Source organism: Microtus ochrogaster, chromosome 5, assembly GCF_000317375.1.
Source record: "Microtus ochrogaster isolate Prairie Vole_2 chromosome 5, MicOch1.0, whole genome shotgun sequence".
In the NCBI taxonomy this organism is placed as follows: domain Eukaryota; kingdom Metazoa; phylum Chordata; class Mammalia; order Rodentia; family Cricetidae; genus Microtus; species Microtus ochrogaster.
The window spans coordinates 85007-100818 of record NC_022012.1 but is presented as its reverse complement, the minus strand read 5'-3'; the positions used below and the strand labels follow the sequence as shown (position 1 = coordinate 100818).

General features: G+C 38.1%; 1 protein-coding gene across 8 annotated transcripts in view; it reads left to right on the top strand.

Annotated features, from left to right (window-relative positions):
* The window catches only part of Gria4 (glutamate ionotropic receptor AMPA type subunit 4), a 387848-nt gene that overhangs the window by 287308 nt on the left and 84728 nt on the right, over positions 1-15812 (top strand). For all 8 annotated transcript variants that reach the window (XM_013346099.2, XM_026779022.1, XM_026779020.1 and 5 more), the window contains one exon: positions 2393-2577. In XM_013346099.2, coding sequence (XP_013201553.1) covers positions 2393-2577 — 185 coding nt within the window. The remainder of the gene's footprint in view (positions 1-2392; positions 2578-15812) is intronic.

Sequence of the window (15812 nt, the reverse complement as noted above, 5' to 3'; positions counted from 1 at the left end):
GAGAGAGAGAGAGAAAGAAAGAAAGAAAGAAAGAAAGAAAGAAAGAAAGAAAGAAAGAAAGAAAGAAAGAAAGAAAGAAAGAAAAAGAGAAAGAAGAAAGGAGAGGGGGCGCGAAGGAGGAAGGAAGGCTAAGAGGTTAGGAGCATTTACTCTTTTTTAGGACAGGGGTTTGGTCCCCATCACCCACTTCCAACTACTAACAAATAAATAATGTAAATAACCCCAACTACAGGTCTTTTGGCCTCTGTAGGTACCCACATGCATATGCATTTACATCCACCCAAACACACACACACACACACACACACACACACACACACACACACACACACACACACCTACGTAAACAAATAATAAATCTCTTAAAAGGTAAGAAGGGAAAAGGGAGAAGCTTCCATGCAGTCACATTACATTCATTGAACAGGAAATAAGAGAGTGCCAGGTTTTCAGGCTGGTGGGAGAAAGGCAATATCAGGCTAAGATATGAAAAGGTAATTACAGGTGTGAACTACAAAAGGAAAGAATCAATGTAGCCACACGTATCCAGAACAGGCATACTGTAATTAACATGTCCTCTATCTTCTTGGGGATTCTTTTCATTTAAATAGAAATGAATTCTGACTGCCACAGTTTTCATTTGGCAGGAAAATAGATAATTTATATTTCAGATATGATCTCATCATCAGTTCCATCTGTTGGCATTGTCTGAACATCATAATGTTTGGAGTTCAAAGACAAGGAGAACAGAACCTTAAAATGAAACTCCTGAAACCTGAGACTTGTGTGTCACCCAGACACTGAATAAGTGTTCTCTTATAAGGGTTCACATTAAATTTTCCCTTTGAATCCTTCCAACTCTCTAGTCTAATCTTAAAACCTATGGAGGGAAAAGCTAGGGGCAACAACTACAGAATGAGCTCACACTGCTGTTAAACAGTCTTAAGGAGACTAGATGAAATGTTTTATTTGTGCCAAGCAATAAAGTAAAAACCTGAGTGGCTAACAGGCTCTTATTCTAACCAATCTTCGTTTAAGTGATTTTTTTTGTAAGTTCTAAGAAACTTTTTCCTCTTTATCTCTCAAGTTATAACTCAAAACTGAGGACTGGGGAAACAGGCATAAAGACTCCATTGCAGATGATAGTCTCCTTCCACTTACAGGATTATTTGGGTGAAGAACAGGGCAGAGAGCACACCTTTTCCCCAGCAGCAATCCAGCACCTAACCATGTCCAACAACCTTACATTTTCTCAACCTTCTGGACCCAATTTAAATGGCTTCTTCTCTGTGTTACTCTTTCCTTATCTCATCTAGAAAGATTTCTCAAGTTGTCCTAGGGCCCAGAACTGCTGTCAGGACTGCTGCCATTGCACTTTGCATTTAAATATTTACTTGTTTACTTGTTTTATGTGTATGTCTGTAAGTATGCCTGTAAATGACCCAGGACAATTTGGAGGACTCCATTGTATCCTTCTACCATGTGACCTGGAACTCAGTTCACTAGGCTTTGGTGGCAAGTACCATTACTTGTTGAGCCATGTCACCAGACTTTCCAGAAGTCATTGTTTGTTTTGGAGGGGTTTGTGGCAAGGTGTTGTGTAGCCCAAGGTGGCTGTAAACTCTTTCCTTATGTAGAGGAAGCTGAGCTTGAGTTCCTACTTCTATCTCTCAATTGTTACTATTATAGTTATGTGACACATGTGCATTTTCTATTGCACTTTAAGACTCTGGTCATATTTAAGTCATCTCCGCTAAGAGCTTATGAATCTGTGTTCTCAGTCTCTTACCTGTTGACAATTCACCTCATACTCAGCCCACAGTCTTCTTCTGCCAGGACAGGGAAAGCTTAATAAATAATTCCATCTGTGCATAATCTGTCAGAATTATCAAATGAGACCGACAAAAATACAACCTCAATAAATACCATAGTACTGTTTTTTTGTACATCCTTTCTTTCATAGTTAAACAAAAACTCTGATACTACCCTGTTCAATAGAGAAAATTGAAACCATTATTCAAAACAAGTTATGTTTAGAGTGTAAAGTAACAAATGGGTCCATTAAATTGTTATTGACTACAGGGAGTGGTACAACGGGGTTCTGTTTTATAGCATCAAAAATATATCTAGAGCAATAGAATATTCTCCAATAAAGGGATTTTAAGATTTTTTTCTCAAGGTATACTTTGGCATTTTCATCTAATCAATAGCTTAAGATAGTTTGTTGTCCTGAGTAAAGGAAACAAGAAAAAAATGATTCTTAAATAAAGAGTCATATTTTCAAGATTCTAAATAAACTATGTGAGTGTTTTAAAATGTGAAAAATATTGATATGGATTCAGTCTCTACATAAGTTAAAAGCATAATTTTATGAACTGTTTTTTCTCCCCAATAGGATATTCAATCCTTCAAGCTATAATGGAGAAAGCAGGACAGAATGGATGGCATGTCAGTGCTATATGTGTGGAAAATTTTAACGATGTCAGCTACAGGCAACTGCTAGAAGAGCTTGACAGAAGACAAGAGAAGAAGTTTGTGATAGACTGTGAGATAGAGAGGCTTCAGAACATTTTAGAACAAGTAAGTCTTGGCCTTCATCTTATTACTCAGTTATACATTGTATAAAAATGTTGACCCATTCCAGATCTGTCTCCATACGGCTTCCAGTTCACAATATGAGAAACTGGAATTTCCCATGATTTGTCTCCAGGACAAAAATGACAGTTCTTTACTGCCACAGGCCATTTAAATCTTATGGGCAAATAAAGTTAGGAGTATGGCTATTCTACCTTGTAAAACTATAAACAGTAGAAGAACACTTAGTCACTGGGAGTTCTTGGCCTTCGTTAATATAAATTTTGGAGATTAGTATCATCAAATGTTAGAGAATCTTAAAGGGCCTTTATATGGCTTTGAGAGTTAGTCGCATGAAAATTATCAAATAAATTTAAAAATAAAAGATGATTAGGTAGAACATTCTATGTTGTGTTATATTTCTATCAGATGTTTTAAATAAATGCTACCAGCCAATGATACATGATTTTTCAACTTTCCTTCAGAAGGGAGAATCTTTAAATAAAGATTCCAATAAATAGCTGTTAATTATATTTGAAGAAGGCAGGAAAAGATAAAAACTGAGCTATGTCATTGTATTAATTGGTATGAAAACACTGTGCAAATATAGGTAGCATTTGCTTTCCTTGACCTTAACACAGTAATACTTTGAGGCAGCCTTCCACCACAATCGCAGTGCCTGTCTGCCATCTAGTGGCCTTGTGAAGGTTTGCTCATATTTATTCAAAATATATTTGGAATAGTATAATTCAGAGTTGATTAATTCATTGTGTATACTTTAACTGCAAAATTATGTGATTGGGTTTCGAATAGAAAACCTATCAGTTTGGAATTCATTTACAACACTCAGCCATTTTAGTATTTAATGATAAAACTTAAAGGCAAAATGTATTTGCAATTTCTTCTTAACACCCACAAACTCTAGGTTTTGCATCTCTGGTTTTCACATATTAGCATGTCTATATTAGCATTTCATATATTAGCATTTCTGAATTGAGTGTCTCTGGTTTGAGTATCACCAGTTTTCATAAATTAGTATTTATTTCCATGTGTAGATTAGCAATTGGAAAAGCTTATTATAAAAGACATTTTGAATTTTTAAGCAATGAAATAACTCAGTGGTATAAGAGTGCTGTATGAAGAGCCTGCTTATTTGCTCCGGGTCACTCAGCCCCGAAATAATCACACAGAAACTGTATTAATTAAATTGCTGTTTGGCCCATTATCTCTAGCTTCTTTTTTTAATTTTTTTTTTATTAAAAATTTCTGCCTCCTCCCGCCTCCCTCTTCCCTCCCTCTCCCCCCACTCCCCACGCCCACTACCCTTCCCCTCCCTCTCCAGTCCGAAGAGCAGTCAGGGTTCCCTGCCCTGTGGGCAGCCCAAGGTCCTCCCCCCTCCATCCAGGTCTAGGAAGGTGAGCATCCTTATTGGCTAACTTTTACATCTTAATTTAACCCATCTTCATTAACCTGTGTACTGCCTAGTGGCTATGGTTACCAGTTAAAGTTCCAGCGTCTGTCTCCGGTGGGGCTACATGGCTTCTCTCTCCCAAGCCTAAGTAAAAATTTTAAACACACTGTGTCTCGTTTAGTGGTCTTTTACATCTGAATCTGTCCTATTGTGTATCTGAAATCCTTTTCTGTCAAGAAGCACTGTTTAAAATGCTAAGCAGCTTGGTCTCAGAGGCCCTGAGTACTGGCTCCGCCTCTCTCAGGCTTCAAATATGGTGAAGGTAGTTCACTGCAGACTTTGGGACCACTGGGTAGGAGCCATTCTCACCACCTCAACTCTGGGTAGCACTGTGCAGCATATAATCCCTTTTTATATAAGTGAAAGCTAAGTGTGCCATGCAGCACACATCACGGCCTGGAAATGTCTCTGTGTATGACATCAGGAATTCAGCATGCTCTCCTGCCTAGGCACGCCTAGTAGACCTGATTCTGCTGCCTACCCAGGTGGGAGTGCTGAACTGTGTGCATGGACTCAGCTACTTTCCTCCTGACCCCAAGTGGGCATACAAGCACCCGGGCCTGCAAACCCCACTCAAGTGCTATGTAGCCAAACCTCCTAAAAGAATGAGTTCCTACTGGCAACACAGCCCAGGAAGCTGCCTTTTCAAAACCTCATGACGTTTTTTTCTGCTACTGCTTAATCAGGAAAACCTCTCTTAAAGGAGCTATGGCATTAAGCTGTGCTAAACTCTTATTTTTTTTCTTTTTGTCCCTAGAATTCCTTCCCAAACTCTCAGGTTTTAAGTGGATTTTAGTTGGCCACATTGGTGCCAATTTGTTGTGGGCCCTCCTTACAACATAAGAGTGATTGGCAATATGTCTACCTCTTGTTATCCCTTTGTAAAAGAAAATAATAACACTTCACTGAAGAAAGAATCTATCCTATTTTAGTGAACTATTAAACTAAGTCTACAAATCACTTACATTTACTACAAATCAGCAACCCAGGTTAAAAAAAAATTCATAATGAGCATTTGTGGAATTCCAAGGAAGCCTTCTCCCTGACTTTCACAAGCACAGCAGTGACTCCAGCTCCAATCCTACTCTCTCCTATCCACACCCACTGCCCCTGCTGGGAGAATTTGAGTATTTGACTCAGGATGAATTCTGCAGAACAGCCAATTCCAACAACTGCAGGGACTGCCAGGTGCCTGTCAAAGGCTGAGTCTGGAGAGACCTTCCACTTAGCACCTGCACTTTAATAATCCAGACTGGACAGATAAGTCAGTGCTCAAAACTGCTGATGTTTTAGAGCCTTAACTGGTTTCTAAGAAGAAAATTGCATTGCTGGGTACTGTGGATAAACTCTAAGCCTTAAATGACTCTGAAGAGACTTATCTTCTCCTCCTATTCCTTATCCTTCTCTTCCTCCTCTCCTTCCTCCTCCTTCTTCTCTTTCCCCTTCTCTTTTTCTCCCCCTCCTGTTCTTCCTCCTTCTCTTTTTTTTCTGTTAACATTTCAAAGAAATTAGAAACTTGATCATCGGGGGCTGGAGAGATGGCTCAGAGGTTAAGAGCATTGCCTCCTCTTCGAAAGGTCCTGAGTTCAATTCCTAGCAACCACATGGTGGCTCACAACCATCTGTAATAAGGTCTGGTGCCCCCTTTTGGCCTGCAGGCATACACACAGACAGAATATTGTATACATAATAAATAAATAAATAATTTTTTTTTAAAAAAAGAAACTTGATCATCTATCATTGCTACTCTTTTTTGCTAAAGTGCAGTTGATTTCTTTCCTATCAGGGCTACATATGTGGGAATAAATAACAAACTTGTGACTATGGTAGACATCGTATAAAGTCTATTCATAAAGGCCCACTGACCTGTAAGGAGATGTCTTCCTGCTTGTGTGATAATGATTGTTTCCTCCTGATGGAGGAGAGTCATCTGTCTATTGGTTAATAAAGAAACTGCCTTGGCCCTTTAATAGGACAGAAAATTAGGTAGGCGGAGTAGACAGAACAGAATGCTGGGAGAAAGAAGCCAAGTCAGGCAGTCGCCCTGATTCTCCTATGGATGTAGGCTAGAATCCTTCCTGGTAAGACACCATCTCGTGGTACTACAAAAATTATTAGAAATGGGTTAATCGAGATGTGAGAATTAGCCAATAAGAGGCTACAGATAATGGGCCAGGCAGTGTTTAAAAGAATACAGTTTCTGTGTAATTATTTCGGGGTATAAGCTAGCCATGCGGGGGCCAGGGCGGCTGGAACACAGCCCACCATTCCACTCACTACATCTTCCTGCAAGAAACACTATGTCTGATGGGAAACAAGATTATTTCCTATTACCTGCTTTTCATAGTTCTAAAAAGAATCACTTGTAAGATGTCTTGTTTTAATTCTGTATTTTGCTTGCCACTGAGGCTTGAATCCAGGCTGTTCCTGAGTGTGTTTGGCAGGCTCTCGTATCACTGAGCTGCTTCTCCACTCTTGATTTCATTCTCAATTCTATCTTAACAGGAAAGAGCCAAATGCTACTAAGAATGCATGCAGTGCCCCATGTTTCAACAATAATCCTTGTTCATTAATTAAATAAACAACAGAAAATATTTCAGAAACTAAACTAAAGCGTTCTGTAAAAAGTAATCACTGAAAATTGACTAGAGAATGTGAAAGGAGGGATGGGGCATGCTTGATAACTGATACAAAAATCATAGCCACACAGGAGAAATAAGCTCTAGCTCTCTGTCACACAGAAGGATGACCAGAGTTGATGGTATGTGTTGTATATTGTGAAATAGATAGGACACAAAAAGAGCCTATCCTGTTTGGGGAGTCTCTTGAACGTGTCCCTGAGCTGGCGATCTTATTAGATGATCTATGGCTTTTGAGAAAAATACTGTCAGTCCAAATGATATAGCTTCATATGTATCTTATAGATGATAGGTAGTTGATAGATACATGATAGATAGGTAGGTAGGTAGGTAGGTAGGTAGGTAGGTAGATAGATAGATAGATAGATAGATAGATAGATAGATAGATGATAGATATGCATGTTTGTGTGTTCATGTATATGTGTACATACACATGTATGTATAAATAACTTAAGTTAAATATGAAATAATATAATTCCTTGAGACTTTTTTGAATCTCTTTACTGTAATTCATGCCTCCTCCCACCCTCTCCTTCTGTACTGACTTCTTTCATTTATCACCAATTAAAGCTCCCTCTCCATTTTTCCTAATTTTTATCATTTCTGTCTTTACATCACTTGTATTCTTCCGGTCTCCTTTCCTAGTCCCTATGCCCCATCTCATGGAATGGATTTTGAATGTCTCCTCACAAAGAAATGAGAATGATAGTGATTGTGGATATTCTAAATAGCCTGAGTTTATCAACACACAATATAAATGTGCTTGAATACCACTATTCAATTATGTATGCTTATGACAGCAATAAAATTGTTTTGATAAAAATTTTAAAGTAGAAAAGAAAAACAAATACTAAATAGGCTTGATTAAAACAATGTCTTTGAAAGGTTGCCCTCTTTTAGGAGACTCACACAATGGAAATTAAAGGAACATCTTCTGAAATTTCTATAAAAACCAGCAGACCTTGTGATGGCTTGTTTTTATGTAATTGCTTCTTCCACATTTTCATTTGTATCAGTTTGCAACCCCCTAGTGAAAGTAGATTACATTATCATTTCAAAATATATTTATGGGTGATGGGATGTAAGGAACATTTTCTCTTCTGCACTCATGTCCCAAACTTTTAATGGCATGAACTAATTTGTGCTTATAAATGTATTTGCAATTTAAAATGATAATTAGACATAGATTCTAAACATTTCTAAACATGAGCATCAGAATTGTAAAGGAAGCCTAGGCTTGAGGATATCTCTGTGCTGACACAAATCTCTGAGATCCAGTCTGCCTCAGCAGCTGAGCTGAGCCAGGAGCCAGTCAGTCAGATCCTTCCATAGTTAAGCTGCTTTGTCCATTACTTTGGCTCTGATCCATACATGCCATCTGACCAGGTTGAACTTCCAGAGAGCTTTGAAACTTGTTCTAGTTCCTCACAACAGCCTGATTCTAGACTTTTAAGTGGAAGGCAAATTAAGAGCTTTAAGTTTGCTTTAATTTTGTCTTTTGGACAAGAACAAATCTGTGAAAAGCAATTAGTTTAAGCTATTATCAACTCCTGTTCTAAATGAAGTAACAGAAAAATTATGTATTTACATGACACTGACTATGCCACTTAAGGCACTAGGAATATAACAAAACATTAAATTGAGCTTATTGCCACTTACTTGAACCAGCTCCAATCAAATAAATTGAATTGTTTTTCTTTTCTGAATTCAAAGAATACATTGATCCACAAAAGTAAAACAAAAAAAAAAAACAGGGATAAGAAAAAAACAAATCCTAGAACCAACCAAAAATTGGACAGGTTCTCAGTAAGGAACACATGCTGTTTTACACAGGACCCAGGTCCACTTCTCTGCACAGCCAATAAAGCTAGATTTGATAAATTGTCTTCATATCAATCTAGGTGTTTATCCTAGAAGCCTTTCATGTTATTTTCATACACATTTGTTGTTTTATCATCCCAAACACTATACTAGTGCAACACTGAAGTGTCCAGCTGCCACCCCATGTCCTTCTTTAACCCAGTGGTCAAAAATGAACAAACAAAACCATGGAATTTGATCTTAACTATATTTTAGACATTAAAATCTGTCTCTGATGGGGATGGAAAGATAGTTCAACTATTAAAAGTGCTGGTGCTCTTGCAGAGGGCCAGAGTTCAGTTCCCTGCACCCACATGGTGGCTCACAACTGTCTATTGTTCCAGGTCAATGGGATCTTGTAGCAGACTTTCTTTCGGCCACTGACCAGTTCCTAAATCATGACATGGAGACTTAGAATTAGTTTTGAATGCTTGGACTTATCTTATGTTCATTTCTTGATAGCTCTTATAACTTAACCTATTTCTTTTCATCTTCAATTTTCCTCTGGGCTTTTTACCTTTCTTTCCCTCTGTATGCCCTATTCCATCTAGCTGGCTGGTGCCTGCTTGGCTAGCCCTGGGCATCTCCCTTTCTCCCTTGTTCTCCCCTCTCTCTTCTCTTTCTTTTCTCCTATTTATTCTGTCTGCTCCCAGCCCTGCCTATTCGTGCCTAACTATCAGCTATGATTAGACCAATCAGGTACCTTAGACAGGAAAGGTAAAACAAATTCAACATATCTTTACATAATTAAACAGATGCAACATAAATGAATATAACACATCTTTGCCTAGTTAAAATAATATTCCACAACAAAATCTGATAACCTGTTTTTTGTCTCAGTAGGGATCCAGACACAGACAATTGTAAACAAAGACAAAAAAGAGTAAATTATTTATTTTTTAGTTAAAAAAAAGTCTCATCAAACTCATACTGCAGTCTCAGTAATCATCTGACATTCTCCTCCATGGAATGTTCAGAGAACTATGGTTAGAACTGTATTCTGACTGTTCCTGAAACCCTTTTATCAGGATGCTCAACTCTGATACTTGGGATCAGACAAAACAGATTATACCATTTTAAAGAGCAGATGTGTTTTCATTCTTTCAAAGATCGTTAAAAATGTTTCAAGGATATTTTTGTTATGTTTTTCTTTGTTTATTAGAAAATGCATAGTTTAGTGCTTAACTTTTCTTTTCCTCTCTTTACGTAAAGTAAACTGCATTGAGATGATCTCAAAACACCCTGCTTTCTCTAAATAAAAATAATCAACAGAATTGTTCAGGTCATGTGTTTGATAGTAAAGCACTACGTAAATTTACACACTGAGTACAGACTAAACCAAGTACAGAGTAGAACCTCATAGCCTTTCCTCTATATTTATTAATTCTACAAATATCTGTTGAATGATCTCTTTCTCTGTCTCTCCGTCAGTCTCTCTCTCTTATGTATTGGTGTGTGTGTGTGTGTGTGTGTGTGTGTGTGTGTGTACAGGACCTGAAGTGCCAAGTAATATAGATATATTTTCTATTAAGATTGGTAATTTTATGTATTTAACTAAATGTATTTTATATTTAATGTTTTGTGGGGGGAAGGTAGGTGGGTGTGCCAGCTTGTGCAACATGATACACAGGTCAGAGGACAGTTTCCAGTATGTGGTTCCTGGGCATTAGACTCTGGTTGTCACACTTGGTGGTAAGAATCTTTACCTGATGAGCCATCTAGCTAACCTACTTCTGGGTTTGTCTGGGGTTTTTGTTTGTTTCTTTGTTTTATATGTATAAATACACCAACTCCTGCATTCACCTGTGGAAGACAAAGATCAGCACCAATGTCTTCCTTGGTCAAACTCCACCTCACTGGCCAACAAGCTGTGGAAACTTCTGTGTCTCTGTGGACCCTGACACCCAGCACTGGTGTGACAGGTCCCTGCCCCTGCACCTGGTTTGTGTATGGGTGTTCAGGACATAACTCATGTCTTCCTTGTGCTTGCTCAGCAAGCACATGACCAACTGAATTGTCTCCTCAGCACTCTAAATAAATAACTTTTAATCAAAACCATTTGCTAAACAAGAGGCTCGCCCAGATAGAGACCCTATCTCCCCTTAAAGGAAATGAATAAGATTCTATGAAGAACTTCCAGGGAGAGAAAATTAGCTTATACACAGTTTTGCCCTTCCTTCCCTATCTACCCTTCTTCCCTTCTTTCCTTTTCTTCCTTTCTTTCCCTCCCTCCTCTTCCTTCCTTTCCTTTTCTTCCTTCCCTATCTTCCCTTCTTCACTTTTTTCTTTTCTTTCTGCCCCGTCTTCCCTTCCTTCCCTAACTTCCCTTCCTTCCTTCCTTCCTTCTTTCCTTCCTTCCTTCCTTCCTTCCTTCCTTCCTTCCTTCCTTCCTTTCCTTCCCTCCCTCCTCTTCCTTTCTTTCCTTTCCTTTCTTCCCTATCTTCCCTTCCTTCCCTTCCTGACAAGAATTATTCCAAGTTAGGAATTTCTATAACCTTGATGTCATCTCCAAGAAAAAAAGAAAATTCAAAACACATACATAACACAGAAATATATATGTTCTGTTAAAAGAGTGGTCCAGGACTCATATTCTCCACTTTCCCCTAGAGCTCTTCTCATGCATCACAGCCTCATTTTTCTTTGTCTGGGTACTTTATTTTCTTCTATGTGTATAGTCTATGCCATGACTTAAAATCTTAGTATGTCCTAAAGAGGTTGTGGTTTCGACTGCCTGTATTTGTGTGTTAATGAAACTAAAGTAAATCAAAGCTGTGTTTTTTTAGTAAAATGTTTTGAAGCATCTTGAGAATCAACACCCAAGGATATTTAGGGAAATATTAGCAAGTTCTCACGGTATTTTCTAGTGTGCAGCACCAGTACAGTCTCAGCACACAGTCAGTGAGGGGTTTACCATTTCTCCATGCTACTGACTTTTCTGAAAGAGGGTGACATGTGAGGGAGGACTTCCCACCTAATTTATAAGATCACATTAAAGGACAAACCAGAATCATTCAAATTTAAGTAGGGAATCATGTGTCTTTACCTGACACAGCAGTCAGAGCAGCACACTGATAGTTTGAGGTAATGTACAGACCCTTCATAGAATCACTTCTGGGTACTTTATTAACAATCACTACTTAAAGACTTACATAAAGTTTGACTGTGAGGACAAATCTTTACTCACTTTATGAATTAAAATGAATATACTAATGCTTTAGAAAATTATACTAACTTTAACTTTTTAATATGATATTTTTATTCATTTAGTACTTCAGTCATGCATACAATGAATTTTGATCATATGCTGCCACCCTCCTTCCTGACTGCTCACAGATCCATGTAACAGGCTTTCTTTTGGCTACCAAACAGTTCCCAAATTATGACAAAAAGACTTGTTATTAATTATGAATGTTAGGCTTTATCTTAGCTTTTGTTTTATAGATAATGTTTCCCATTATCTATGTTTTACCTTGCTGCTTTTTCCCTTTCTTTCATTCTGTATATCTCACTTTCTTGTTTCTTCCATGTCTCGCTGTCTAATGGCTACCTGGCTTCTGGCCGTGGGCTTCTCCTTTATTCTCCCTCATTTTCTCTTTTGTCTTATTCTCCTTCCAAATCTAGATTACTGTTTTTATTTAATTCTCTCTACCCGCCAACCCTACCTATCCTTCCTCTACCTAGCTACTGGCCATTAAGCTTTTTATTTGACCAATCTTGTGCCTTAGGCAGGCAAGATAAAACGACAGCCATCTTTACAGAATTAAACAAATACAGCATAAACAAAAGCGACACACCTTTACACGACTGAACAAATGAAGCACACATCTTTGCCAGTTAAAGTAATAGTCCACAACAGATCCATCTCCCTCCCCTAACACCCTAAGTTTCTTGTCCTTTAAAAAAAATAACTCACCAAGTCCAGTGTGTGTTTATCATACACTCATGGATATAGGGCCCTCCACTGGAGCTTCATCTACTTACCAAAGACTTGGCCTGTTCAGGAGCTCTTAACTGCAAATAACCTCTCAGCTGGAGTAGGGGCCTGTGAGCTCCTGCCTCCTCCATTCTAGAAAGCTGACTGGCTTGATCTTGTCCAGGTTTTTTGTCAGAAACCACAGATGCTGAGTTCTTTAGTACAGCAGCACTATCTTGTCCAGAAGGCACTGTGTCAGTCTGGTCCTCCCTACATTCTGGTTCTTATAATCATCCTGCCCCCTCTTTAGGAATGGTATCTTAGCCTGTGGGGGAGAAGCTATGATACAAATATCCCATTTGTGTGTGAAATTCTCTGAATTTCAGGAAGTTTTAAGTTTCTGCATTAACTGATGTCCACTCGCACAAACCTCTCAGGTGAGGTCTGAGTCTAGTTATAGAGACATGAATTTTTAAGTCACAAAGAAGGAATTAGAAGTTATATTAATGACAGTTTGCTCATAACAATTTCAGACATAAACATCATGACATGACTTATTTATATGCATATTCATGTTTTTACAACTAAATTATTTGACCAGCATCATTAATATTTCCAAAGAAGTAAGTGTTTGCTAAAACAGAAGCAAGAAAGAGCAATTTCATGGTTCAAATTCGTCATCTCTCTTAAGCATATGTTACTGAAAAGGCAAACTCCTGTGACAGTGACAGTCAATATAGCTGGTGCATCCTTCCTAATCTGTTTTTCAGAACTCAAAGCAGACACTTCATAAGTAGTATTTATGTAATCACATCACCTATTAAATTTCAGGGTACCCCACTACTTTACCACTACTTCTCCTTGTCATTATTTTTAAACAAAATATCTTTACTTCAGTGGTAAAACCCCAAGTTTGACATTGTTGATTTGATACAGTCCTTTAAAATTTTAAGTAACAAAGTTTAGAGTGTGTTTATATAGAGTGTGTTTTTTGGAGTATGAGCTGTACTTTTTTCATGAAAAAATTTCCATCTTGGGCACATTCTTGTTAACATGTTTGCCCCATGTAGGGAAAGGATGAAGAGGCTTCCCTATAGTGTGTGCAGTGTGTCTGCTTTGTCAAGGAAAAGAACTTGGCTCAGAAAATGTTGTGATCTCTCTATAACATCTTTAGGCAGGTATCTTCAGACAGCTGCTCTCTACAGCCCTCTCTTCCCTAATGTCAGTGCTCACCACACTCTGCGAGATAAGATTTCCTTCCTTTCTGTTTCTTGTGGTCTGATGAGTCTTCAACTTTTAAAAGTGCACAGCATATGGTTGTAGTTCTTTACTAACAATCTAGAATTTACTGTTTTTCTATGGAGTGACCAGGACCAAGTTTCTAGTGGCTCTGCATACTGTATCAGTAATATGTTTATGTCTTAAATGGATGTTTTTGAATACTGGCAGGGTTCTGACTGCAATAACAAGGAAATTACAACCTGACTGTATAAGAATGCAAAGGCAGGGTTGGTCTGAGACTTAAAGGGAGTTCAAAGAGGCTTGTATAACCATAGCAGAGGAAGACATAGTGAACCAGAAAGAGATATAGAATTGGTTGTTGATGGCCACAGAGCCAGCTGAGGCCTAGAGGCAGGAATCTGTTAAGCAGACTCTGTTCAAGTGCATGAACTTTCCCACCTAAGTGCCTGTTAACAAGTATTCCTTATTGATGCCTTTGGCCCTGACTATAACTGAGATTTCCAGAATATTAAATCATCTTGTCTTTCTCAGTCCATATTCAATCACTCAATCTTACCCAAATGTGACAACTCAGTAAATGTCCCCTGCGCTGATTGGTCCTTTGTGAACTTGACATTAGCTACAGGTGTCAGTTGAGAAAATAACTTGTCAGATTGGCCTGTAGAAAATCTGTTGGGCAATTTCTTTATGTTTTCATTGTCTTTATCGAGCTGTACATTTTTCTCTGCTTCCCTCCCTTTATCCTCTCTCCTGGGACCCGCCCCCCCCCCATGCTTTCAATTTACTCAGGAGACTTTGTCTTTTTCTCTTTCCAATTTAGATCCATGTATGTTTCTCTTAGAGTCCTTTTGTTGTCTAGGTTCTCTGGGGCTGTGGATTGTAGGGAGGCTGGTTTTTCTTTATTGTATGTCTAAAAGCCACTTATAAGTGACTACATATTATATTTGTCTTTATATGTCTGGATTACCTCACTCAATGTGTTTTATTTTCCTAGTTCTATCCTTTTGCTAGGAAATTTCAAGATGTCATTATTTTTTACTACTGAGTAGTACTCCATTGTGTAAATTTACCTCTTTTTCTTTATTCATTCTTAGCTTGAGGGACATCTAGGTTGTTTCAGAGTTCTGGCTATTATGAATAATACTGCTATGAACATAGTTGAGCACATGTCCTTGTGGTATGGGTGAGATTCCTTTGGGTATTTACCTAAAAGTGGTATTGCTGGGTCTTGGGGTACCTTGTTTCCTAATTTTCTGAGAAATTACCATACTGATTTCCAAGATGACATTTTCACTCCCACTAGCAATGGAGGAGTGCTCCACTTGCCCCTCATCCTTTCCAGCATAAGTTGTCATCAGTGTTTTTGATATTGGCCATTCTGACAGGTGTAAGGTGGAATCTCAGAGTTGTTTTGATTTGTAGTTCTCTGATGGCAAAGGATGTTGAGCATTTCCTTTGGTGTCTTTCAACCATTTGAAATTCATCTGTTGAGAGTTTCTTGTTTAGGTCTGTACCCAATTTTTTTATTGGATTATTTGTTCTTTTCATGTCAAGTTTTTGAGTTCTTTGTATATTATGAAGATCAGTCCTCTGTCTGATATGCAGTTGGTGAAGATTTGACTGCAGCATTTTCTTTATTAATAGTTGATGTGGGAATATATAGGCCATTGGTGGTGGTGTCATCATTGGTCGGGTGGCCCTGAGTTGTGTAAGAAAGCTGGCTGAGCAAACCATGGAAAGCAAACCAGTTATATAAGTAACGAATGTTCTGGCATATACTCTGCTTCAGTTCCTATCTCAAGGTTCCTGCTTTGAGTTACTGTTTTGGCTTCCTTGATGCTACATTGTAACCTCTAAATCACCCCAACTTGCTTTTGATTTGAACTAGGATATCCTCTGGCTGACTTTTCTTTATAATTCTGCCAGTGTATTGTTTGCCTTTGTGGCAAGCTTTTCAGGAAATTTGAATTGATGAATAAGTTATAGGGTAGATACATTGAACAGATTCAAAATGTACAAATTACATATAAAACGTCATACATTTATAGCTGTACATAAAGAAAACCTTCAGTGGATAAGAACAAAAGATGACTATGATAAAGAGAGGTAAGATATG